The 27,298-nt window shown below is 44.9% G+C and overlaps 1 protein-coding gene across 4 annotated transcripts in view; it reads left to right on the top strand.

The window, feature by feature from the left end:
• Positions 1–27,298, top strand: part of DENND5B (DENN domain containing 5B) — a 205,063-nt gene that overhangs the window by 138,203 nt on the left and 39,562 nt on the right. For all 4 annotated transcript variants that reach the window (XM_058283016.2, XM_058283014.2, XM_058283015.2 and 1 more), the window contains 4 exons: positions 1,368–1,499; positions 2,655–2,807; positions 3,689–3,767; positions 17,834–17,915. In XM_058283016.2, coding sequence (XP_058138999.1) covers positions 1,368–1,499; positions 2,655–2,807; positions 3,689–3,767; positions 17,834–17,915 — 446 coding nt within the window. The remainder of the gene's footprint in view (positions 1–1,367; positions 1,500–2,654; positions 2,808–3,688; positions 3,768–17,833; positions 17,916–27,298) is intronic.

The following is a 27,298-nucleotide window of genomic DNA, read 5'->3' as shown; positions in this document are numbered from 1 at the left end:
TAGGGAAAGGGAAGTGCCCCGGGCTTTCTTCCCAGCCTTTCCGCTGACTCCTGTCTCCCAGCCAGTGTATTTCTGCCTAGGCCGTTTGAGACGTGGCTGTTCTCGGGAGGCGAGTCTTGCAGTGGTTCTCTCCATGTCAGCACACGTTCTAAAGGTGGAGGAGTTGAGGCTGGGGGAGAAGCAGGGCACTTGTAGACATCTAACAGTTAACATCGTCTTCAGCCTTTTGTCTCCGATTTGCAGGATTCCAGAGCACAAGCACAACCCGAAATGGCAGGAAGTACGGATTTTGTGTTTCTCATATAGGGCCCCTGCCCTGTGTCTTAAGACGGATTTTTCTGAAACAGTTTTCATTTCCTGCTTTTGTTTATTTCAAAACTGACCTCCAGGATGTCTCTATACATCTCATTACATGTAATTTCCCTAGTGCTGATAGTTGTCTCTCATTCTCCATTTTCCCTTCTTTTCTTGACCATCTAAAAAAGATCAGAAGCAGAAAGAAGCATTTACAGTTGCTGTGGGCACAAGAGCCCGTTTGACTTTGAAATCTGTCCTTAGGAGTTTCTAGAAGGGAAGGGTGGTGGGTTTTGTTGGTGCCGCCCTTCGCCCGGGCAGTGGAGACGTGGACAGTGTCACTGGGCAGTCCAGGCCCTCATCAGGGGCATCTTTTTAATTTGGACCAGATTTAGCAGATTGCTTTTCTTCCAGAAGGGAGCTACATTAAATGCACAAACCCCTTATGGTTAAGGAAGGCGGAGGGTTTTACACGCTTCTTACAATATCAAGGACCCCCTTAAGGTAGGCTTGGTTTCCCATGTACCCATGGGAGACCATCTTGCTGTGATCTCTCCCTCCCCACACTGCTAGTTCCTGTGTAACTTAGAGCAGAAATGCTACAGCTGTGGTCCTGAGGCAAACGTAAGGCACCAGACCCACGAGGCCAGAGGTTCCCGACCTCTGGGAAGAGAGTGGAGGAAACGAGGGCTGGAGAAGCCCTGGGTTTCCGCAGACCCTTGGGCTTGACGTGTAGACACCAGCCGTGATCCCGACTAACCACAGCCCGGGTATGCCAGCCAGAAAACTAAACCTGGTGACACTGCACGTGAGGTACTAATGGTAAACATCACGCCACTTCACTTAGAGCGAGTTTTACCCTGCTAGGTTTCCGTCACGCTCATTTGCACAGGAGTTCAAGGTTGGGTGGTCTGAGCATCTTCTACCTTTTGGGCACTGGACTTTTAATTGCTCTTGCACATACACACTTGGCCTTTTTTTGCATCTTATTTTTCCCTGCACTTGTTTGTGTAAGGTTAAGTTGATGAGAAGAATTATCTGGTGTTTATGCATTAAAATGCTCTTATTTTTAGAAATATATGCAAGAGGTGCGAAGTTTAGGAAAAAATCTGAGGCAACCCAAATTGTCAGACCTTTCTCCTGCAGTGATTGCACAAACCAACTGGAAGTTTGTAGAAGGCTTATTAAAAGAATGTAGAATGAAGGTATGTATCGCACACTGATGTGAGGCAGTGTGCATTTATTTGGGTGCCACGTGTGAGGCTGAGATGAGCAGAGGCAACCCCCATGTGAGCCTGCAGCTTCCCCAGAAGAGAATGATGGTGGCCCAGCCCCGGGTCTCGGACCTCCGCAAGCCCCCATTGCCCCCAGAGTCAGTGACGTGGGAGCTCTGTTCCGTTTTCTTGCTTTTCAGTCATTAATCTCCTCTCCAACATGGGTAGATGCTAAGCCAGGCGTAAGGTTGTGTCAGGTATGATGTCGTGTTATGTGAAAGGGCAGCACGTTTGTGCGTGTGCGTGTCACCCGTGTGCACCCCTGTCTGTGCCACACGTGTGTATGTATGCAGTAAGGAGGAAGACTCCAGCGTGGGGTAGGTTGTGGATAATGCACTTCAGGTAGCTGTGTCCTTGGAGGTAGCAATACAAACACCTCAAGACGTCATCTGAGCCAGCAGTTCTGTTACTCCATTGGACAGTCATTTCTTGAGTACCTCCTCTGCATATTCAGTAAATACACAGTTTTCAGCTTCAGCGTGCAGTGGTGAGTCAAACAGAAGGTCCCTGTCTAAAGGCACTAGGTTCTCTTTCATCTTACATTTTTTAAGAGCTGCTAAAAGTGATGCAAATTAGCTTAATTGAAACTGATTTCCATTTTCTGCTGCATGTTCCTGAAGAAAAGAGGGAGGAGAGGAGAAAGGAAAAAATGAGGCCTGGCTCACTCACAAATTGGAAAATGTATTCTGCTTGTATTGTGGTGTTTAAGTACAGTCAAAACGAAGCCCAGATACCTTCAGTATGTTACCGTGCTGGGGGCAGTGGGAGGCTGGCGTTCAGTGGCAGGATGGAGTTCCAGCTCCGACGGCGCGTTTTCTGCGTCTGGTGTGGTCCTAAAGTTACCAAGGGTAGAAATCTAAGTGCTGCTGTTCAGAACGCCTTTCAACGTGGCGTGCTTTGTAAGCATCTTACTCTCTATTTAGTGGCCCTCTATTTCTCTAACAAAATATTAAAAGTAAGTTAATGTTACTCCAGTTAGTTGACCACAGAGATTACGACACTATTAGGAGTATAATGAAGAGAACTGAGGCTGCCTCATCGGTTTCAATGCTGAGGTAACACTCAGACCACATGTGGTGTTTTCAGACAAAACGCATGTTGGTGGAGAAGATGGGCCGCGAGGCCGTGGAGCTGGGCCATGGAGAAGCGAGCCTCACCGGCTTGGAGGAGAACACCTTGATCGCCAGCCTCTGCGACTTACTGGAGAGGATATGGAGCCACGGCCTGCAGGTCAAGCAGGTAGCGCTCTCGGAGGCCCAGGGGCCCTGCCACGAGCCGTGACAAGGGAGAAGGAGGGAATGGAAAACATGGTGTAAAATTTAAAGGGGGTATTTTTTTGTCACAGGAGGATAAAAATGTGCTGCAGAAATTTTAATTCCAGAAAAATTAAACATCACCCATGACCAGGAGATGGTTTGGAGCTCTTTCCTGGTAAACAGGAAAAGTTAAAAACGCCACATTCGTTGCAGAGACCATGTTTCCTACAGATTCTGTTAAATATCTGCTTTCATTACTGTCCAGGGAAAAATCTATTAGTCAGAATTAAAGTTCTTGCCATTTTAAGTTACCTAGTAATTGAAGGTGGAAAATGCAAATGCTTTGCTTTGTCCCTCCAATCTCTTAGTGATTTTTTTCTGTTATGTGCATGTTTCTTTCTTGCCCTCTTCTGTTTCTCCTCTTGCCCCATATTTCTTCTTTCATTGGCATTCCATATATCTAACGTATTTTGCATATAGATATACACAAATACACAAATACCTTCTGTGCTTTTGGAGCCTCTTAATTCCACATTTGCTAATGCAGCCAGCGTAGACAAGTGCTGATTATGTACAACTCAGTAACAGCTGAGCCAGTCAGGAGTCTTCTGCACTTCTGGCTTTGTGCTTTGTGCACCCTCCCCTCCCCTCCGCTTCCCAGGCGGTAGCCTGCCTTCCCTCCTAACGCACGGAATGCACATGACGCAGGGAGCAAGATGCGCATGCTGCCCCGCGTCTAGGAGCGGGTGGGCTCAGGCCCCACGCGGCCATTTTAGAGATCATTTTACTGTGAGTGGTGTGATGAGAAAATATTTTTGATTATTTCTTGAAAAATGAGCATGTTTTTGTGACTTGTTCTTCCAGGGGAAGTCGGCTTTGTGGTCACATTTAATTCAGTATCAGGACAGTGAAGAGAAGCAAGAGTGTCTGGCAGAGTCTCCAGGTGAGAGCTCCTTGGATATTGCCGTGGCCCTGGCAGCACCGAGGAGACAGTGCTGTGTGGCCTCCTCTCGCTTCCTCTCAAGTGAAAGCTGCAGGTAGAGGGAGCAGTGTTCCCTCCAGCTGTGAGACCTGGGAAGAGCCCCTTAACCTTCCCGAGCTTTCGCTCCCTCATCTGCAAGGCAGAGGGAGCCAGCCAGCGGTGCTCGGCTGCCTGGTGCTCCGCGGAGACGGGGTGTGTGAAAGCCCCCGGGGTGCGCGCCCTCACCAGTGCAGGGGAGGAGAACGTCCCGACCACCCTTAGTGCTCTTTCAGCGGAGCAGACGGAGCTCGCGGCTGAGCACCTGCTTCCATGTATGAGGTCCCAGGCTCGATCCCTGGTATCTCTGAAAAGTAATAATAGTAATAATAATCTTTCGGGGAAACATATATATGTCTGTAAAGATCTAGAGGAGACTGATTTCTTCAATTTACAAGAAGATACCACATATTACAAGTATCGTGATTCTTCAGCTAGAGTTATGTAGGGTTCTTTGAGCTAAATGTTATACCTTCTGTGTATTTTTCATAACAAGAAGCTTGCTTTTCTTTATGTAAAATAACCGTCATTTCCACAAAAAGTAGACGTAACAATGGAAAACTGATGAAGTATTTTATACTGAGTCAGCAATTTAAGAACCATTTTTAAAATTATGGATTATTTCAGACATTCAGAAATGTATAAAATTACTATTTTTTAAACAGTGAACTAACCAGCAGCTTCTGAAAGCCTTGCAGGTATGGTGGAGGCAGTGCCCATGTGCCCAGCTCGCCATTCCCCCCGCCCTGGAGGGCAGCACTCCCCAAGGTGTGGGTGTCCTGCTGGAAGCCGCCTTCCTTTTAGCAGGTGTACTGAAGGAGGTGGCTGGGAGTGCGAGCTCGTGCTCGCACACTGCCCTGGACCCTCCTTAGCAGAATGCCTGGTCCTGGCTTCCCAGGTTGTATTAGTTAGATTCAGATCAGTTTCAAACCAGTTTCCTCTCTGCCCCTTTTTCTATTTAAAGAGTGAAAATGCATTATTAGTTCATATCCTGAAAATGTCTTTTATCAGTTTCCTTGTGTCCACTGAAAATGTCGCAATTCCTACCCATAAGAACATGTCCAAGACAGCTTACCCTAATTAGAAAAGATACATTCTCAGGAAGAAACGGTCCTTTGTAGGATGAAATGTTAGAAAGCCAGGCCAGGTTAAGTGAGGGAAGTGGACGCATTTGCCAGACAAGGCCCTGGAGAGTGTCCAGCTGTTGGTGGAGCAGCTGTGGGCAGCGCCAGCACCTCGGTGGCCTGGCGGTCACACGGGTGGAGGTGGAGACCAGCGACCAGCTGTTCACAGCGGCCTTCAGTCAGTCGTGGGGGGATCGTGAAGCTCCGAGGTGCAGACTGAGAAATAAAACGTCCAGCGCCTCCCGCGGCCCCTGCTTGTGCTGCGCCGTCAAGTGGTGCTGGAGGGCTGGCAGTGAAGAGTCAGCATCAGTTAAGCGGTTTACCAGCCCCAGCCAGTCCTAAGATGAACCGCGTGAGTTTTGAAGGGGCAGGTCTAGTGCAAAGAGCCCTAACACGCATGGCGGTCCAGCCCAGGACAGTGGGAGAGGGTAGAACTTGCGTGAGGGGATAACATGCTAAAACGGAGCAGGTAATCCTGAGCAGCCGTGTCGAGTTCTGATTACATGAACAGCAGCTCACTGACTTCGGAGGTGTTTCCCCACAGCACGCTGTTTGGCTTGTCAGTGGCTCAGCTTCCAGAGGCCTCGGAGGCACAAGGGTGCGGAGCCCTGCCCTTGCCAGCGCCGAGCGGGCGAGGCGGCAGCGTGGTGGCCCTTACGGCCACCTCGGGCAGCACGGAGCAGGAGGCAGCAGCCACCACTTTAGGGCTGCAGGGGAAAGGACCAGGGTCTGTCTCAGGGGCCACGGGAGGGGAGGCTGCCTTAGCTTTGACCTGGTGGTCACTGCACCGAACAGTTTCAAGTCCTCTTTCAAAGCAAAGATCTCAGAAGGCGGTTAGTCCTACACAGAAGGGCAAATACTGTATGACCTCACTTGTATGAAATGTCTAGAATACGCACATTCATAAGACGAGGTAGATGACAGGTCTCCAGGAGTGGGTGGAGGGGGAGGAGATGCTCTCGGTGCGGTTTCTGTTTGGGTGGTGAAAAGCTTTCGTTTTGGAATTGGCTGGTGGTGATGGTGGCACAACACTGGGAAAGTAATAACTCCACTGCGTTGTACACCTGAAAGTGGTTAAGTAGGAAGTTTTATGTTGTGTATATGTTGTCACAATACAGATTTTTTTAAAATGCTGTTTAGTCCTAGAAAGAGGACTGATCTCAACATATCACCCAAAAGTTTCTACCTTGAAATATGTTGACCAGCTTGGATATAGGTTTGTTCTTAATCCTTGCACCTTCAGACAAGATTCTGTTAAGCTGTAAATGGATTTTCACATCAAATGGATGGGAGCAGGGGTTGTGGAGTAGAAGGGAGTGGAAGGTAGATACTGCTTTTAAATGGTTATTCTGGATAGGCCAAGAATTTCGAGTTATTCTTCAGGTGCATTATCTTATAAGAGTTTTTCTGTTCTTAAATATCTGCATATAGACTCTACGAGAGCCTATAAAAATAGTGTGCACAGTCTCTGCCTCTGTGGACCTGCTGTCCTGCAGTAGCACTGACTCAGGCAGAGGGACACGGGATTCCTGTGGCTAAATATTCATCCCATGAATCTATACTGAAGAAGAAAGTGGCATATTACATTAGAAGGTATTCAGGTAAGAAATAGGAATGGAAGTATACATTGAAATAATATATCATTTTCCCTTTTTGCTGGAATAGGCATCACAGAAATGCTTTAGATTTTAGATCTCTGAATAAAACCCTTGGGGAGTGGATATGGCTCGAGTGGTTGAGCACCGGCTTCCCACATATGAGGTCCCAGGTTCATTCCCCAGTCCTGATACCTCAAAACAAACAAATTCTTAACCCTTAAACTGCTATCTGCCCACAGACTTCTAAACTCTCCCCTCTGAAGTCACTAATAAACTACTCTTGCCTAATTCCATGCCACTAGGCAACTATCACATTAGTAAACTGTTCCCCAATCTCTTTCTCTAGCCCTGTTTCCTGGACATCCATCTTTTATGGCCCATGGGAACCCCAAACTTAGCACATCCTAAAGCAAACTTTCCTCCTGTTGCTGTCAGACTTTCTCCGTTGTCATTGGCTTACACAGCGGCATCATCCTCTCCATCAACCAGAAGGTCCTCTGAAGTGGGGTGGAAAGCCCACTGGATATGATGACCCTGCCCTTTATAATAAGGGTGTGAGAGTGGACAGTGCTCTTTACTGCTCTAAGCCTCAGGTTCTTCAGTCGCAAAGCTAAGATTAGAAAAACATTCAGGAGAACTTCCGGGATGATGGCACACTAGAAAGACAGGTGACTCTCTTCTCCTCCAGAAAAATAACTGGAGGACAGGCTGAAACAGCCTAGAAAGAGATCTTCTAGGGCTTAGAACACCAGGCGGTGCCTGGACACCACCCAGAGGAGAGAGGGACAGAGGAGGGAAGTCGTGACAACAGAACTGTGAGCGGAAACCAGCAGCTGCTGCAGTCAGCATCCTCCCAGACACTTCAGAATTCTTGGGCTTCTGGGCCTGCGGCTGTAGACTAAGGGGACTCCAGGGATCCACCACCCCAGGAGAGGAGAGAGAGAGGGGCACAACCGAGCTGACTCAGCTTGTGACCCACAGATTTGGTCTGCAGCGTCCTAGGAGCCCTTCTAGGCCAAGTAGGGCTGTGCCATGGTTTGCCTTGGGATCCGGCAAGGGTCTAAAGATACAGGAACCTCCCAGTTCTCCTCTACTAACCAGGACTGATTGTTGAGGACTCAGAGGAGTGGAAATATTTCCTAGGCAGGGAAGGGAGGAGCCCCTTAGAGAAGGCTGGAGAACTGTCTCAATGAAAGTTTGAACTGCAAGGCTCCTACGCTCCAGACAGGAAGCTCTATCACGTTGATCTGGTCTGTGTTGCATCAGATACACCCACCAGGCATTGAACTCAGAGCTGCCAACGAGCCCCATCTTCGGGAAGACCAAGGAAATGCATGCAAGAAGATTAAAAATAAGCAGGAGGGCCTTTTTACGGTCTCTATAGCCTCTCTCCCCAAACCCCCAGGAGCAAGTCTACAATTTGCTGGGTCCAGTGCCCAGTTTTGAGCACCCAGCAGGACGATCCTAACAATCCAGGGTGAGCCAAGAATCAAAGTGCAGTGGTCACACATGACCTCCTGCCACTAAATCCCCACAAAAGAGAAAGAAATTGAAATCTGAGCAGACTACATCCTAATCAGATGCCTAGAACATCAGCAAAAAATTACAAGCCATACTAAGAAAACAGAAGAGATGGCCCAAGAAAATGAATATATCCAAGCCCCAGAAGAGATGCAGAATTTGAAAGAACTAATCAGTGAGATGTGCACAAATTTTCAAAATCAAATTAATGAGTTGAACTACAAAATAATTACAGAGATAAACGATATAAAAAAAAAAAAAAATTGAACAAGCACAAAGAAGAATTTGAAACCCTGAACAGAAATGTAACACAGCCCATGGGAACGAAAGACACAATAGGCAAGATCAAAAACACATTAGAGGGAAACGGACTTTGGCCCAGTGGTTAGGGCGTCCGTCTACCACATGGGAGGTCTGCGGTTCAAGCCCCGGGCCTCCTTGACCCGTGTGGAGCTGGCCCATGCACAGTGCTGATGCGCGCAAGGAGTGCCGTGCCACACAGGGGTGTCCCCCGCGTAGGGGAGCCCCACGCGCAAGGAGTGCACCCATAAGGAGAGCCGCCCAGCGCGAAGGAGGGAGCAGCCTGCCGAGGAATGGCGCCGCCCACACTTCCCGTGCCGCTGATGACAACAGAAGCGGACTAAGAAACAAGACGCAGCAAAAAGACACAGAAAACAGACAACCGGGGGAGGGGAGGGGAATTAAATAAATAAAAATAAATCTTTAAAAAAAAAAAAAAAAACACATTAGAGGGAAGAGGACTTGGCCCAGTGGTTAGGGCCTCTGTCTACCACATGGGAGGTCCGCGGTTCAAACCCTGGGCCTCTTTGACCCGTGTGGAGCTGGCCCACGCGCATTGCTGATGCGCGCAAGGAGTGCCACGCCACGCAGGGGTGTCCTCACATAGGGGAGCCCCACGCGCAAGGAGTGCTCCCCATAAGGAGAGCCACCCAGAGCAAAAGAAAGTGCAGCCTGCCCAAGAATGGCACCACACACGTGGAGAGCTGACACAACAAGATGACACAACAAAAAGAAACACAGCTTCCCGTGCCGCTGACAACAGACAACTGGCGGGGGGGAGAAACGGGAGAGAAATAAAAAAATAAAAATAAAAATCTTAAATAAAAAAAAACCACATTAGAGGGAAGCAGACTTGGCCATGGGAGGTCTGCGGTTCAAACCCTGGGCCTCCTTGACCCATGTGGAGCTGGCTCATGCGCAGTGCTGATGCGCGCAAGGAGTGCCGTGCCACATAGGGGTGTCTCCCGCATAGGGGAGCCCCACGCACAAGGAGTGCGTCCTGTAAGGAGAGCTGCCCAGCGCAAAAGAAAGTGCAGCCTGCCCAGGAATGGCGCCGCCCACATGGAGACACAGCAGGATGACGCAACAACAACAACAAAAAGAAACAGATTCCCGGTGCCACTGATAAGGATAGAAGCGGTCACAGAAGAACACACAGCGAGTGGACACAGCAGACAACTGGGGGAGGGGAGTGAAATCAATAAAAATAAATAAATCTTTAAAAAAAAAACACATTAGAGGCATGCATCAGCAGACTCAAAATGATAGAAGAAAGAATAAGTGATGCTGAAGACAGAAGAGCCGACATTGAAGAGAGAAAAGAATGGGAAAGTTGAGCAGGCGCTCAGGAAGTTGAATGACAATATGAGATGCAACAACATACATGTCATGGGAGTTCCAGAAGGAGAACAGAAGGGAAAAAAGGGGCAGAAAGAGTATTTGAGGAAATAATAGCTGAAAATTTCCCAACTCCCATGAAAGAAATAAAATTACATGTCCAAGAAGCACACTGTACCCCAATCAGAATAAATCCAAATAGACCTAATCTACGATACATCAGAATGTCAAATGTCAAAGATAAAGAGAAAATTCTGAGAGCAGCAAGGGAGAAGCAAGCCTTCACATACAAGGGATGTCCAGTAAGCCTTAGCACAGATTTCTCATCAGAAAACATAGAGGCAAGAAGACAGTAGTATGATATAATTAGGATACTGAAAGAGAAAAACTGCCTGCCAAGAATTCTTTATCCAGCAAAATTGTCCTTCAGATGTGAAGGTGATTATAAAATATTCACAAACAAATAGAAACTAAGAGATATGCAAAAAAGAATCCACCTTTATAGGAAATATTAAAAGATTCCTGAGAACCTGAAAGAGAAAAACAGGAGAAAGGCTTGGAGGAGAGTATAGAGGAAGGAACAACAGAAAAAAATAACCAAAAGAGTAAAAAGACAGGCAAAAAATAAGATATGACATGAAAACCAAAGAAGAAAATGGTGGAAGTAAATAGTGCATTTACAGTAATATCATTGAATGTGAATGGATTAAACACTCCAGTCAAAAGATACAGGCTGACAGAATGGATAAAAAAACATGAGACATCCATATGCTGCTTTCAAGAAACTCACTTTAGACCCAAGAATACAAAATGGCTAATAATGAAAGGTTGGAAAAAGATTCTCCACATGAACAGTAACCAGAAAAGAGCAGGACTACTATACTAATATCAGAGAAAACACACTTTCAATGCAAAAAAGTTATAAGAGATACAGAAGGCCATTATATATTAATGAAAGGGACAGGCCACCAGGAAGGTATAACAGTCATAAATATCTATGTACCTAATCAGGGTGCCCCAGAATACATGAGACAGACACTGGCAAAGCTGAAGGGAGAAATAGACATCTCTGCAACAGTCTTTGGAGACTTCAACACCTCACTCAGATCATTAGATAGAACAACTAGACAGAAGATCAACAAGGAAACAGAGAACTTAATGTGATAACTGAGTTAGACATATACAGAACAGTGCACCCAAATTCAACAGGTTATACATTATTCTCAAGTGCCCGTGGATCTCTCTCCAGGATAGACCACATCAGGGCACAATGTAGTTCTCAGTAAATATAAAAACATTGAAATTATACAAAGCACCATCTTCAGTCATAATGGAATGAAACTGGAAATCAAAAATAGACAAGCAAAAAGCAAATTTGCAAATGTGAGGAAACTGAACAACAAACTCCTAAATAATCAGTGGGTCAAAGAAGAAATTGCAAGTGAAATCAGTAAATATATTGAGACAAGTGAAAATGAGAACACAACTTATCAAAACTTATGGGACACAGCAAATGCAGTCTTGAGAGGGAAATTCATAGCCCTGGATGCCTAAATTAAAAAAGAAGAGGTAACCTCAAAGATTTAACTGAACAACTAGAGAAACTAGAAGAAGAACAGCAAACCAATCCCAAAGCAAGCAGAAGGAAAGAATAATAAAGATTAGAGCAGAAATAAGTGAAATTAAGAACAACAACAACAAAAAATAGAGAAATCAACAAAACCAAAAGCTGATTCCTTGAAAAGATCAGTAAAATAGACAAACCCCTAGGTAGACTAACAAAGAAAAAAGAGAGAAGATGCAAATAAATACCATCAGAAATGAAAGGGGGGAAGTTACAGCTGACCCCACAGAAATGAAAAGAATCATAAGAGGATACTGTGAGAAACTGTGTGCCAACAAACTAGACACCTAGATGAAATGGGCAAACAATCTAACCTGACGCTAGAAATGCGTCAAACAATCACAAACAATCTAACCTGACGCTCCAAGAATTACAAGAACTTAAACGAATCACATTTAAATAGATTGAATTCATCATCAGAAATCTCCCAGCAAAGAAAAGTCCAGGACCAGATGACTTCACAGGTGACTTCTACCAAGCATTTCAAAAAGAATTAACACCAATTCTGTTTAAACTCTTCCAAAAAATTGAAAGAGGAGGGAAAATTACCCAACCCATTTTATGTGGCCAACATCACCCTATTACCAAAGCCAGATAAAAATATGACAAGAACAGGAAATTATAGATCATTCTCTCTTATGAACATAGATGCAAAAATTCTCAACAAAATACTTTCAGATTGAATCCAACAACAAATCTAAATACTTATACATCACAACCAAGTGGGATATTTTCCTGGTATGCAAGAATGGTTCAACTTAAGAAAATCAATTAATGTAATACAACACATTCACAAATTGAATGAGAAAACCACGTGATAATCTCAATTGATGCAGAAAAGGAATTTGATAAAATCCAGCATCCTTTTTTGATAAAAACACTTCAAAAGATAGGAAAAGAAGGAAAATTCCTCAATATGATAAAAGGCATTATGAAGACCCACAGCCAACGTCATCTTCAATGGAGAGAGGTTGAAAGTGTTCCCTTTAGGTAGGGAACAAGACAAGGATGCCCACTGTCACCACTGTGTTTCAGTATTGTACTAGAAGTTCTAGCTAGGGTAATAGACGAGAAAAAAAAAGGCATCCACATAGGAAAAGAGGAAGTATAACTCTCATTGTTTGCAGAAGACATGACCCTGTACTTACTGAATTCTAAACTATGCACGACAAAGCTACTTGAGCTAATAAATGAGTTCAACAAGGTGGCAGGACAGAAGATAACATGCAAAAAATCAGTAATGATTTTATATACTAGTACTGAACAATCTGAGGAGGAAATCAGGGGAAAATTCCATTTTCAATAGCAACAAAAAGATTAAAGTACCTAGGAATTAATTTAACCAAAGAAGTATAGGACCTATATGCAGAAAAGTATAAAACAATGCTAAAGTAAGTTTTAAAAGACCTAAATAAATGGAAAGACATTCCATGTTCATGGACTGGAAGAATAAATATCATGAAGATGTCAATCTTACCCAAACTGATTTATGGATTCAATGCAATACCAATCAAAATCCCAACAGCTTACTTTACAGAATTAGAAAAGGCAATTACGAAAGTCATATTGAAGGGAAAGTGCACCCCAATAGCCACAAGCATTCGAAAAACGAAGAGTGATGTGGGAGGAATTTGCCTGACCTGGAAATATATTACAAAGCTACAGTGGTCAAAACAGCATGGTACTGGCATAAAGATAGATACCTCAATCAGTGGAATAGAATTGAGAATCCAGAAATAAACCCTCACCTCTATAGCGAACTGTGTTTTGACAGACCTACTAATTTAATGTTAAGGAGACAAAACAGTTTCTTCAATAAAAGGGACAACTGGATATGTATAACCAAAAGAATGAAAGAGGACCCCTATCTCACTCTGTAAACAAGAATCAACTCAAAATGGTTCAAAAATCTAAATATAAAAGCCAGGACCATAAAACTACTAGAAGAAAATGTAGAAAAACATCTTTAAGACCTTGTACTAGGTGGTGAATTCTTAGAACTTATGCCAAAGCACGAGGAACAAAAGGAAAAAATAGATAAACGAGACCTCCTCAAAATTCAACACTTTTCCATGTCACAGGACTTTGTCAGGGGTGAAAAGGCAGCAAACTCAATGGGAGAAAATATTTGGAAATCACATATCTGATAAGGGTTTAATATCCAGGATATGTAAAGAGATGTTACAACTCAACAATAAAAAGACAAATGACCCAATTAAAAAATGAGCAAAAGACTTGAATAGACATTTGTCCAAAGAAGAAATACAAATGAACACATGAAGAAATGCTCAACATCACTAATGATTAGGGAAATGCAAATCAAAACTACGATGAGATATCATTTCCCACCTATCAGAATGGCTGCTATTAAAGAGACAGAGAACTACAAGTGTTGGAGAGGATGTGGAGAGATGCAACACTTATTCTCTGTTGGTGCAAATGCAGAATGGTACAGCCACTGTACCATTCAACTAAAGAAGTTGAATATAGATTTGCCACGTGACCCTGCAATACCACTACTGTGTAAATACCCTTAAGAACTGAGAGCAGTGACACAAACAGACATCTGCACACTGATGTTCATAGCGAGCCAGACACAAAAGGACAAAAACAGTATTACTGAGTTACTACGAACCAAATATATTGTGTAACATATTGTATGATTTTAAAAAAATTTTATATGTATCCAGTAAAAAAAAAAAAGAAAAACATTCAAAGGAAAGGTAGTTATGAGATGAGGTAATGTATGTGCAAACATGTTAATGCAGCATCATCTTGTTCGCTCACTACCCCGGTCAGTCTGTCGCTCCTGCGGTCTCCGCCACGATGTCTTTCTCCTCCGTTGGCACTGGCTGCCTGTCGCTGACCCCGTGCACACACAGCTGCCTCCGGAGCACCTCTGAGCACATCTCCATTTTCTCTCCTCTCACGTCTCTACACCACTGCACTCCCGCTCCAGTTATCCCACCCAAAGGCAGTCAGGGGCATGTTGTTTCTCTCCAAGACCCTGCTCCGCGCCCAGGAGTAAGTCCCAACTTGGCACTTGAGGCTCTCCCCCTGACCTCAGGGCCTCATCTTCCTCGAAGGGCGTTTGCTGCGCCTTCCTGCAGGAGAGCGGTGCCAGGGTGCTAGGCCCTCTGGTGTGCCGAGAGCAGGATCAGACCTGGTGCTCAGAAGACACACAGTTGAAGAGGAAACCGGAAGTGCTGCAGCGAGGGGGGTCGTAGGGCAGGGCTCAGGTCTGTGAGCTGACGGAGGGAGGGACTGGGCCCCGCGGCAGTGCGCCCTGGGGGACATGGTTCAGGAGGCAGAAGTGAAGCTGAGTTTCGTTTCATTTCACTTTGGTTTTTTTTGCTCATCGAGAACTTGCCTTGGGGGAGTGTGTGTGGCTCCATGGTTGAGTGCCTGCTTCATATGTACAGGCTCCTGGGTTCAATCCCCAGTACCTCCTAAAAAGGGGTGGGGGCAGTGGGAAGAGCTGGAGGAAGAAGGAGAACTTACTTTGTGCTGGGCGCTATTCCACATACTTTCCTATATTAAAATAAGGTATGTACTGTTCTTTCCCCGATTTATAGACGAGGAAACAGTCTATAGAGAGGTTCACTCATTCTCCCCAAGTCAGAGAGCTGTTAAATTCTCTGTAGGGTTCAAAAAAGCTCCTGCTTTTAGCCGTTAAGCTTTACTGCCTGTAACCTAAGGTTGTAAGAGGCTTTAAACAAGGAAGATGCAGAGGCATTCAAGAGTGCGCTAAGGCTTTAACAAAGGCACAGAGACATGCACAGAAGTACCGCCCACGTTTAAGAAGCATTGAGGGGAAGTGGGTGTGGCTCAAGCAGTTGAGCACCCGCCTCCCACATGGGAGGTCCCGGGTTTGGTTCCCGGTGCCTCCTAAAAAAAAAAAAACAAGCAGAAAAAACTAACTCAGGGAAGCCAATGCGGCTCAGTGGTTGAACGCCAGCTTCCCACATAAGAGGTTCCAGGTTCAGTCCCCGGCCCAGGTACCTCAAAAGAAACAAACAAGCTATGAGCAGTGAAGTGTGACTGGCGTATGGGGTTCAGGGGCTGCGGCAGTATTCACCCCGAACCTTAGCCTCTGCCTCTCAAGTCCCAAGCAGTCCCCAGGGAGCGTCCCTGCCTCTGGACTCTCTTCCTGCCCCTGCTGGGGGCCACACGCCTCTCTGACTGAGTCTCGCAGTCCAGAGGCAGCTTCCTTCTTGTGCAGCGTGCCCTCCCACCAGCCTGCTGCCGGGGCCCCTCTCCTGTCCGCACCTCACAGTTGCCCTGTCCCCTGTTCTGTCTCTCTCCATCCACGTGGCCGGCTTTCTAATCACCTGGAGCGAAGAGCCACGTTTCCGTCTGCCCTCGACAAGAAGTGCTCTTTGATAACGCACGGGAAAACCCTCTCCCGCGGGTGCCGCGGCCCTCCTGTCGTGCCCCTGGTGTCAGAGGCCCGGGGAGCACCTTCGGCTGGCCTGGCCTCCCCTCCCCGCCGACCACCGCGGTAGTGCCCGCTCACGCCTGCCAGGGCCGGCCTGGCCTCCGAGCCATCTTCATGTGTATTTTTGTGTTCCAGTATTGTGTCCCAGCCCCCAAAGTTCAGTGTGCCCAAAAGTGAGAAAATAACCAGCAAGAAACACACTCTAAATGCTAATCATATCACTATATTTAATTGTGATGTTCCCATTTGGTCTTTTATTCATGAAAAAAAATGGAAATAAAGGGCATAGTCTCTCATTTAAAGGTAGAGTTTCTACTCCAGTGTTAGCCAATAATTTATTGTTTAGCCATTGCTATATAAGAATAATCTTTCCTTCTTCTGTACATGTTAACTATTTAGGTTTCCTAGAAGCATAACTTGTGGATATTGTAAGATTACTTACTTGGCATAATGTACATACTGAAGAGTAGATGCTGAGCTTTCAAGTAGAAACTTAACTGACATAAAGTCCAAACTCCTAAGATTTTGTTTTTGTTTGTTTGTTTGTTTTTAGGTACTGGGCCAGGGATTGAAGCCAGGACCTCGTTATGTGGGAGGCCGGTGCTCAACACTGAGCCACATCGGCTCCCTGAGTTGGTTTTTTCCTTTGTTTGCTTGTTGTTTGTTTTTCGGAGGCATCAGGACCAAACCAGGGACCTCCCATGTGGGAAGCAGGTGCTCAACCACTTGAGCCACATCTGCTCCCCTTAGATTCTTCAAACAGTCTTCCAGAGTACAGTGGAATAGTGCGATTGCGATTGACGAGCACAGAGATGATTCATAATAGCATAGTTTTTAAATGCTACTTTATGAAATTATCCAGAGCGCTCGGTTCTTGTCTATATTAGGTTGAATAATTTTAGAAAATGCCTGGCTCCTATGGCCATAGCTTGCACCCCTTGCATTATCTGCTGAGTTGCTTTTATGATTAATTTAAAATTTCTAAATGCAGCCCCATATTAACAAGAGAAAAAAATAGCTGGTTTAGTGTATTGATAAAGTAGCAACATTTTGGGAAAAGAATTTGAGCTTTTCTGTTCTTTAAAATTTGTTCTCATCAGGTAATTTTGAAGTATTTATAGACTGTAAACCATGTAGATTTTTTTAAGTTGTGAGTTCACATCAGCCGTGCTCGCCGCACAGGAGTCCCGTCCATCGCCCCCCCCCCCGCCCCCCCGCGTTGTTGTGACACGTCTGTTACGAGGGACGGAGGACGCCCTCGCCTGCCCCGCTGTCTGTGGGCGGAGCTCATGTCTGGGGCTGCCCCACCCCATCCTGTCACTGACCCCCTGGGTTAGTTTGCTCGTTTGTGACGGCTCCCGAGAGAAGCTCTGTCTCCTGCTGTCCGCGGTCATCGCTCACCTCAGGGTCGTGTGCTGGGCGGGCCCCGCCGGGCATGGGCCACCCAGGTGCACGCTCCGCCGCCCTCGGTTTCACCGCAGAGCTGTGCTGTCATCACTCGATTTCAGAGCGTCTTCTCTACTCCAGGGGGACGAGCCCTGTACTCTTACACCCCCTTATCACCCCGTTGTCGCCTTTAGGGGTGATGGAGTACCTTCTTTGCCTTTGCTGCTAAAATATTACAGTATTGCTGTTAACTACAGTCCATAAGTTACAGTCGTCTCCCCACATGTCACTGGTCTTTTTATGTAAAGGAGGTACTGGGGATTGAACCCGGCATCTCTTACATGTGAAGCGGCACTCAGCCACTAAGCTACACCTGCTCCCCTCACCGTGTCCTTAGCACCTTGTAATAGAGGAACATTCTTGTATTTTACTATTAACCGCAGTCCTCCTCCCTGCCCGACCCTCCAGCTGCAGCCACGTCCCGCGGCCTTCAGCCTTGCTCCCCTTCCCAGCCCACCTCTGCCTGCCAGTGACCGGGCTCTTCAGAGGAACTCCAGGAGTTCACGCGTCGTGCTCAGTTCTTATCAGCGAGACCATGCGATGTTCTTCCTTTTTTAATCTGTGTTGTTTTTCTAATACTTTGCTGGTGTTTTCCTACACAGTTGCTCTCGGACCAGAAAGAAGAAAATCTGACTCAGGAGTCATGTTGCCAACGCTCAGGGTCTCTCTTACCCAGGACATGAGGTATTTGTCGAATGCGTTGGCATGTGGTGACGGTTCTGAAACATCTGTAACTTCCAGCTAAGTTGCTCAAATAATTATGGCATGTGTGAATTTTGTGTATGTATTCTGAAGAAAGTATTTTTTTAATAATTTTATTTTACTTTTACAGTGTTACGTTTTTTTTTGCCTGACATTAAATCCAAAGAGAAAATGAGGCTAAAAAGAATTTTATAACTTCCTTTGATCTGCTTTTTTAAATCCCTTTAAATATCTGCAGCCCACAGACATACACCCACACACACAAAATCTGCAAATAATGACAGGTTACTTGGCAGAAAAATTGCTCTCAGTGAGATTTAGTTTGCAACAAATACAAATCTGAGAATTATCACTTTCAATTATTGGTCTTAGAAATCTTTACAAGGCATCAAGATATCTAAAATAGATTTATGGAATGGGGAATGCAGAGGCTTTTTATTTTAAACACATTGGATGCAATACTTAGTCAACTCTTAAAATGTGTGGGTTTAAAGCGAATGTCATAACATCTGTACAGTGCTTGTGCCTATATTTTGTGGTGTGCATTATTAATATGCGCTGTGGATTTTTATATGACTAGTCAGATATGCGCACCTGAGAGCTGTGTTTCTTACCCGTGGCAGGAGAGTGGTCTAGTGGCAGCTCATCCTGGCCTCAGTCTGCCTAGCTGTGGGCCCTCAGGGAGCTTTTCTGACTTCTCTTGGCCTCAGTTTTCCATTTCACAAATAGAGAGAGAAACTACTACTTACCTCATGGGGTTGTTTTAAGAAATAAATGAGTTTAGTCCATGAAAAGTTTGGAGAAGTACTTGGCTCATAGTAAGAGTTCATTACAGGTGGTGGTTGTTATTTGAATCGATTTAGATACTTATGTGGTAGATGTTCTTGTTCCTTAGTGGATGCAGCGTAGTAGTCCATGTGTAGCTTATGATTGCTTTGATGGCCAGCGCGAGAGGAGGGGTTGTAACTATAAGGAGGAAATTTTCTTTGACTCGCAAGTCATGTGCCCTGCAGGGATTTCACAGCAACCATCACTTCCATGTTTTGGTTCTTAACAGCTTTATAATTCTTTCCTCAAAGGCCAAACTTCTGAAACCTATTTATGAGATTAGGTCCCATCACATGAGGCTGCCTGAGCCTTCCAACTTGTGCTTCCTCTGCTTCCACCTCTGTAATGTTGTTTGGGGGAGCGAGGGGTTCCTGCTTAGACTTACTGTCTTCACTTTCTAAGAGGCAGTTGGCTTACTCAATAAGACCGTGGGCTCTGGAATTCAAGGGCTGAGGATTCAATTCTGCCACTAGCTCTGCAGCCCAAAGCAGTCGCTTATGCACCCAGTTTTTTTAATCTGTAGAACAGGGATAATAGCATTGCTTGTCTCAGAATGTTGGTGTGAGGATTCAATGAGTTAATTAACATGAGGCACCCAGAGCAGGTCTAAGAGTACATGCATGTGTCTTTTTAGCCAGAAGTTCATACTGACACCAGCTCCAGTTCAGCACCCCAGGGACTGTCTATCCCTTCCCTATTTGTAATTTCCTTCTCCAGCCACAAAAAATCCCTTTCCTTGTTGTATACAGTGTATGTGCTTATTTGTGAGACCCTGGTGTACACGTAAGGTAGTTGTAGGATTGCTAGCCCATACCGCTGAGAAACAAGTTTACTAACTAGAGCTCAGTGTTTGTGTATAGCTCTAATGCTCTTCATTTTTAGCCTTTCAGTGTCCAGTAAAAATCCTGTTTTCCAAAATTTAGATTCTTTTTTTCTCTACCTACTTCAGCGTGCTTATGTTATTTGTTTATAATACCAGTAAAATCATTTGTTAGAGTTTGCATTCTGGGTGCCCTCCACCCAGAATTGATTTTGTTATTGTTAATTTACATACTCTAAAATTCATTCTTTTTAAGTTCTATGGGTTTTAATAAATGCACAATGATGATTCAGAACAGTTCCATCACCCCCAAAATTCCCTTGCACTTCTCCATTTAGTGAAACCCTGGCAATCACTGATGTATTTTCAAGCTCTCCCCACTGAGAGGACCTGGAAGCGTTGACACTGCAGTAGCAATGAGCACTCCCAGCATCCAGTACTGGTTTCTAAATACCATTCTCCAGTGAAAGGAACCAGGGTGCCAGGAGAAGTGCTTGCTTCCAGGCGCGGGGAAGGAAAACACAGGATGAGCCAGACAGTGGGGTCCTCAGGAGGGCAGGGTCTGGTCAGAGGCCAGGCGCCCACCTCAGAGGGCTGCCTGTGGCCAAAGCTGGGACCACTTAAGCAATAAAATATCAGTAGTGGGAAGTGGATATGGCCTAACAGAGCGTCTGCCTGCCACATGGGAGGTCCAGGGTTCAAACCCAGGGCCTCCTGACCCGTGTGGAGCAGGACCATGTGCAGCGCTAATGCACGCAAGGAGTGCCCTGCCATGCAGTGGTGTCCCCGCATAGGGAAGCCCCACGCGCAAGGAATATGCCCCGAAAGGAGAGCTGCCCCGTGCGAAAAAAGTGCAGCCTGCCCAGGAATGATGCCGCACACACGGAGAGCTGATGCAGCAAGATGACGCAACAAAATGAGACACAGATTTTGGGTGCCACTGACAAGAATCCATGCAACACAGAAGAACACACAGCGAATGGACACAGAGAACAGACCAAGGGGGAGGGGTGGGGAAGGGAAGAGAAATTTTTTAAAAAGTGTAAAAACAATATCCTTTAAAAAAAAAAAGTAGTACTGGAGTGACTCATAGAATAAAATGAATATCCATGAGTTCTTAATGATATAAAGAATTAAATGAAAGCAATAGGACAAATTCTTTTTATAGGAGAATTCCAATTAATAAAAGTAAAAGAAATGAAGGAAATGAAAAAACCACCGTTAGACTACCACAGTGCAAATCCTTGCAGGCGAGCTCTGCTAATATTAATAGAAGCTAAACTTGGAAGTGAACTTGGCCCAGTGGTTAGGGCGTCCACCTACCACATGGGAGGTCCGCGGCTCAAACCCCGGGCCCCCTTGACCCGTGTGGAGCTGGCCCATGCGCAGTGCTGATGCGCACAAGGAGTGCCGTGCCATGAAGGGGTGTGAATATACGCTATTTGAGAGAAATAAAAAATAAATTAAAAAAAAAAAGAAGCTAAAATTAGTTGTTGAAAGTTTAAGGAGTTAAAGTTAAAATTATTGGGCAGTCTCAAAGTATCTCCTTCAAGAATGTATTAATAACAAAGGGAAAAATAGTAACTTTACAATGGATACCACCTGCAAACACCACCTTAGCCAAGCAATCAAGGTTAACGTCACTAGTAATAAGACATCTACCATCATGTGCCCCCATAGATAACACCAAGAAGAGTATATCATCTCTGCAGTATTCTTGCCATAAATGCAGGCCTTGATCTAATACGAGTAAAGATCAGAAAAATCCAAATTAAGGGACATTCTACAGAATAACTGGCTAGTGTTCTCGGAAAGTGTGAAGGTTGGCAAAGACAAGGAAAACCAAGGAACTATCCCCTTGGAAGAGACCAAGCAGATGATGGCTAGATGCAGTGGAGTCCCTGGGCTGGTCTCTGGTGCAGGAAAGAGGGATAAGTGGGAAAGCGGGTGAGAGCAGGGTGTAGTTTAGTAAATCGTATTGTGTAGTGTTAGTGTCTTAGTTGGGTTATACAAGATATTACCATTAGGGGAACCTAGGTATACAGGAACTCTGTATTATTTTTTCAACATTTTTGTAAGTCTAAAATTATTTCAATGTGAATAGTTATATTATAAAACAGGCTCGGTACAAGGTAGACCATGAGGACTGTTACTGACATGCAGAGGTGGACAGCTCACTATTACCTGGGACTCAGGGGCTGAGGGGCTTTTTTTTCTTGGCACACCTGTTGCTCCTCCAGAAGCTCACCTGGCCTCCTGAAAGTTAAACAAGCTGTGACCTCCCTAGTCAGGCCCCTACCATTTCTCTCCTGGACCACGTTTCAGCCTCCATAGCGCCACTCTGGCCCTTTATTCTTCCACGGTGAAACAGTGAACTTAAAATAAAATGCAGCCTGCTCGCCGTGGCTGGCAGAGCCCGGCATCCTCCCCTCCCGCCCCCCTGACCAGCTCCCTGGGCTCCTCCAGCCAGCCAAGCCTGTTTCTTACCCTGGTACCTTTTTCTGGTATTTCTTGCTGTGGCTGATCTCAACATGTCAGGCGCCTTTTTGTCCTTCGCATCTACAGTTTTTGCATGTAGCCTTACCTGACTCAGCTGGCCGACCTGCTGTTAAATCAGATTGGTTGGGATTCTGATTTGAAGCTCTCTTTAGAAAGATGGCAAGGCTGGAACAGTTTTTACTATTCAATTTAAAAAGCATAAGACTGTGTCTTCTGATCACAAAGCACCCTAGAGATAAGCCAGTATTGAAGACATATTCTTAAGCATTCTGGATCTTATATTTATGTGAATAGTTTTTGAGAAAATGATAAAGAAACAATGAGTACTTTCAAAGTGTTTTTTGAGTCATTGATCCTTTTAGTACTTCAAATGTTAATTAGAATAATTGGAATCACTTTTTAGATTTTTCAAGTTACCTGCTATAGGAAGTTTATGCACTGTTATAGTTTAATTTCAATCCTCTAGAGGGTAGTCATTTGCTAGTTTAAAACTATTACCAAACTAATTGGTCAAATAACCTATATTGAAAACACTTATAAGCATTAGAAAATTGGGAAATGTTATGATTTAACCATTTTTGCTGGTATTTTTTTATTATTTATGGAACTCATATTTGTGTGTTTAACATACGTGTGTGGAAGTATGTGCCTTTCTTAAAACTGTTCATGTAATCGTATATTCAATATGACCTATCTGTAGAATCGAGTGTTTGGAACCAGGCTACCTGTGGCACAGTCAGTGTTATGTTTGGGATAAATGCAGTAATATTCACTTTTCTCCTTAATCTTGTAGGAGGTAGAAACCAAGTATATGTTATAAATGTTTGCCTACAAGGAAAAATACATACTAATAATCTTGTAAAAGAATTTCTATGGCTGTAACTCAGTTATTTTTCCAATAATAAATTGTGTTTTACATTCCTAGTGCTACTAGGTATACATGTAAGTTGTTTACAGATTTTTTTTTTTTTTTTTTTTGAGGTACCAGGGCTGGGATTTGAGCCCAAGACCCTGTATGTGGGAAGCCAGTTCTCAACCACTGAGTCACATTCGCTCCCACAGATTTTCAAATGACCCTTGAATTACATTTTCATTTGCTTTGTTTGAATTAGTTGTAATTTATTCTATTTATTCCTGTACTAAACTAAGTCTACTGGAATGACTTGTACACTAATAAGGAATTAAATATTTGTAGTTGTTGGAAGTGAACGCAGTTGTTGAATTTAAAGCTTAAAATATGGGGGTGATTTGCTGCTGTATTTGAGATAACAAAAGAAAAAATAGAATCCGACGATGATCATGAATCTTAGGGAAAGTACTGAAAAAGCATGTGTTGAACTCCAGTTTCTCATGTAAATGAGGAAAAATTAATCATCCAATTCCCAAATGAAGACCTCTCATACTCCAGAGGAGAGACTCCATTTTTAGAGACTTGATTTTAGCAAAACCGAGATGCTGCTGTGTGCACCTTGTTTTATGGATTCAATGCTCTGTAAAGGTACATCTCCTATATCTTAAAAGTGTTTATCCACTTCAGCAAAAAGGTATACGTAAAATATGGACTTAATTGCCAAAGAAGATTCATTAAATATTTTTTAGCCAATTTTTTTGCAAATGGTTGAAGTTATTTCATTTGGCTTTGCACTGCCTTCTCTTCCCCACCTTTAATGTACCTTAAACCATTGCAGATATTCTTTAGAAACCAAGAAAAGGAAGAACAAATCTGAGAGGACATCTCTTAAGTGTATCTAAAGAATTGCAACTTTATGATCTTTTTTAAAAGGCTGGTTATCTGATTTCTTTGATGTATTATTTTAAAATATGGAACCAGTTAATTTTATATTTGTTTTGGGGGTGAATGTTGGTTTCTTTTACTTAATGTTTTCAGTTTCCTCTGCCATTCATATTTCTGTTCTATATTCTATTCTGTTCTATATTCAGTGTTCAAATATTTGTATTTAAAGGTTTTAAAGTACTGAAACAGGGAAACGGACTTTGGCCCAGTGGTTAGGGCGTCCGTCTACCATATGGGAGGTCCGCGGTTCAAACCCCGGGCCTCCTTGACCCGTGTGGAGCTGGCCAGGCGCAGTGCTGATGCGCGCAAGGAGTGCCGTGCCACGCAAGGGTGTCCCCCGCGTGGGGGAGCCCCACGCGCAAGGAGTGCGCCCGTGAGGAAACCTGCCCAGCGTAAAAAGAAAGAGTAGCCTGCCCAGAAATGGCGCCGCCCACACTTGCCGTGCCGCTGACAACAATGGAAGCAGACAAAGAAACAAGACGCAGCAAATAGACACCAAGAAGAGACAACCAGGGGAGGGGCGGAATTAAATAAATAAATCAATAAAAAAAATAAAAAATAAAAAAAATAAAGTACTGAAACTGTAACTGAGTACGATAGACTGTTTTTGGTATGGTGTTAATATTGTAAAATGAATGTATTAGAGTATTATTGATCAATACAAATAAACTGTGGTGTTGATCAAAAAAAAAGAGGGAGGGAGCGGGTATAGCTCAGTGGTTGAGCGCCTACCTGCCAGGTACACGGCCCCGGGTTCAGTCCTCAGCGCCTCATAAAAAAGAAGAGAGAGGGAGAGTGTATATACAGGGTTAGAAACAGATCAAGTAAAAAAAAGTTATCTAAATGACATCATGTGTGCTTTTTTGTAAATTAACAGGATCTATCTTAGAAGTAAGACTTGTATAATACTAAGCTTAATGCAGTGATGCCATGGTAATTATTTCCATTAAAACAGATTCAAGTGGTATAATTATACAGCAGATATTTTAATGATTTTGGATTAAAGTTTAATAACACTATACATTGTTTTAAAGCATAATGTTGATGTTATAGATTTAAAAAGCAACAGAATTTTTTGAGTTCCTCTTATGTTCTAGAGCCAAGGCTGCTAAGAAGTACTGAGTTCCTTGTACTCAGGGAGCTTATGTCAATCTGGAAAAAATTTATACCAAGAGAAGATGATAAAAGTACTGGACAGTTCATACGTGGCAAATCAGACTAAAGAAATTCATCAACTGGAGAGGCCCTTGAATGCCATCGTGGTCAAAGAAAACTCCCTAGAAGAAGCGGGGATTTCAGAGATGAACAGAGTCAAAGAGGGAAGCTAGAGAGAGGGCTTCTGGTCTTGGAACACAGAGCCTCATAGATCAAGCTGCCCAGAAAGGCGCGTTTTTTAATAGGAAGATTTTGGGGGAGACAGGTAGAAGCTGAGGGCACAGGGCGCCGGGTGCCGTCCTGTGCAGTCCAGGAGATGTCCTGTGAGCTTTAGGAGGTCGTGCGCAAAGGGTGACCTTCAAGAGGCGAAACTCTAGACGAGGGATGTCTCTGGTGCCAGTGAAAACGAGACTTGAGAAGAAGAGTCTGGAGCCCTTCTCTGTGTCGGGAATGTAACTGCCACATAAAACGGATTTCGCTTCATGTGTTTCAGTCCTTTCCATGTCCCTTAAGCATAGAAAGACTTTCTCAAATTTCACTTATTTTCCACTTTGCCATGTCTCCACCTACCATGTCTCCAGATACTTGTTTTAAGTCCAGATTAAAACGAATTTCAGCAGGTTTTAGTGTTTGTGAGTACGGAGGATATTAGGGGAACGATGATGCCTCCTAAATCTTGATCAGCTTGGGCTCACCTTGGCATTACTCCTGGCACTGCACGCGCGGGGCGGGGAGTGCCTTGTACGTACCTGAGCGTTGAAGGGTTAACGCCCGGGCTTTCCCCTGGTTGCTCCGAGTCACCTTTTTGGGAAGCGTAGGGCTGAGGAGCAGCCAGCGTGTCCGAGGCCTGGCTGCGCAGGAGCCAGCGGTGCGAGGGTCTTGACTGGCACCGCCGCGTGCAGGGGGGTCCCAGCCCTTTAGGGAGGAGGGCCGCTTTGGGGTGAAGCAAGGTGGGCTACACCCCGCCAGGATGCCAGCAGTCTTCTGTCACCCCCTCTTTCTCACTTGTTTCCAGGCCACCACTTTAGCATGTCCCCGCGATGTAACATGATGCTTCATGTCTTACTTCTCAAGGGGTTTGATCACGGGGCAGCCTGCGTTTCCGATCCAGGGTTTGGTGAGGGTGGGAAAACACACGTGCGTCCCAGGCGGCCGTTCCTTCTCGGGCTGCCCAGAAGCAGCAGAGACAAGGATTCATTGCACTGTTTATTACTGTCGCAGCTGGCCATTCTGGACGTAAATGAACAAACAAAAGGCAGAGGCAGGTGGTGAGTCCCAGAGCGGAGCCCCCGGGCCTGCCTCTTAGGCTGCTGCCCTGCTCAAGCCTGCCTGGGGCCTCAGGAGAGAGTCGTTGAGGAAGAAAAAGTCATCCCTGCTTGGCAGAGCGTTGACCCCTACAGGGGCCCTAATTTACACACACGTAACAGTCATGGGTGTGACTACACAGTTTTTCTTGGTGGCCACCGATTTTCTAAGTCTTGCAAATGTTTAAGAATTTTTAATTTATCAGTGCAGTAAAGCTTGTCTTCTCTAATGTCATAGAAAGTAGAATTTTATATTTTCTATATATTGCTGGGTAAGCTTCAGAACTAATGCATTCTTTTTGTTTTGTTTTGTTTTTAAGATTTATTTTTTATTTCCCCTTCCCCCCAACCCCCCCCCCCCCCCAGTTGTCTGCTCTCTGTCCGTTCACTGTGTGTTCTTCTGTGACTGCTTATATCCTTAACAGCAGCACCGGGAATCTGTGTCTCTTTTTTTTTTTTTTTTTTTTTAAGATTTATTTATTTATTTAATTTCCCCCCCTCCCCTGGTTGTCTGTTCTTGGTGTCTATTTGTTGCGTCTTGTTTCTTTGTCTGCTTTTTGTTTCTTTGTCCGCTTCTGTTGTCGTCAGCGGCACAGGAAGTGTGGGCGGCGCCATTCCTGGGCAGGCTGCACTTTCTTTTCACGCTGGGCGGCTCTCCTCACGGGCGCACTCCTTGCGCATGGGGCTCCCCCACACGGGAGACACCCTTGCGTGGCACGGCACTCCTTGCGCGCATCAGCACTGCGCATGGGCCAGCTCCACACGGGTCAAGGAGGCCCGGGGTTTGAACCGCGGACCTCCCATATGGTAGACGGACGCCCTAACCACTGGGCCAAAGTCCGTTTCCCTGTGTCTCTTTTTGTTGCATCATCATCTTGCTGTGTCAGCTCTCCGTGTGTGCGGCGCCATTCCTGGGCAGGCTGCACTTTCTTTCACGCTGGGCGCCTCTCCTTACGGGGCACAC

Source organism: Dasypus novemcinctus, chromosome 20 (assembly GCF_030445035.2).
Source record: "Dasypus novemcinctus isolate mDasNov1 chromosome 20, mDasNov1.1.hap2, whole genome shotgun sequence".
Taxonomy (NCBI): Eukaryota; Metazoa; Chordata; class Mammalia; order Cingulata; family Dasypodidae; genus Dasypus; species Dasypus novemcinctus.
Note: the sequence above shows the minus strand (reverse complement) of the source record. Positions and strands in the feature narration are given on the sequence as shown.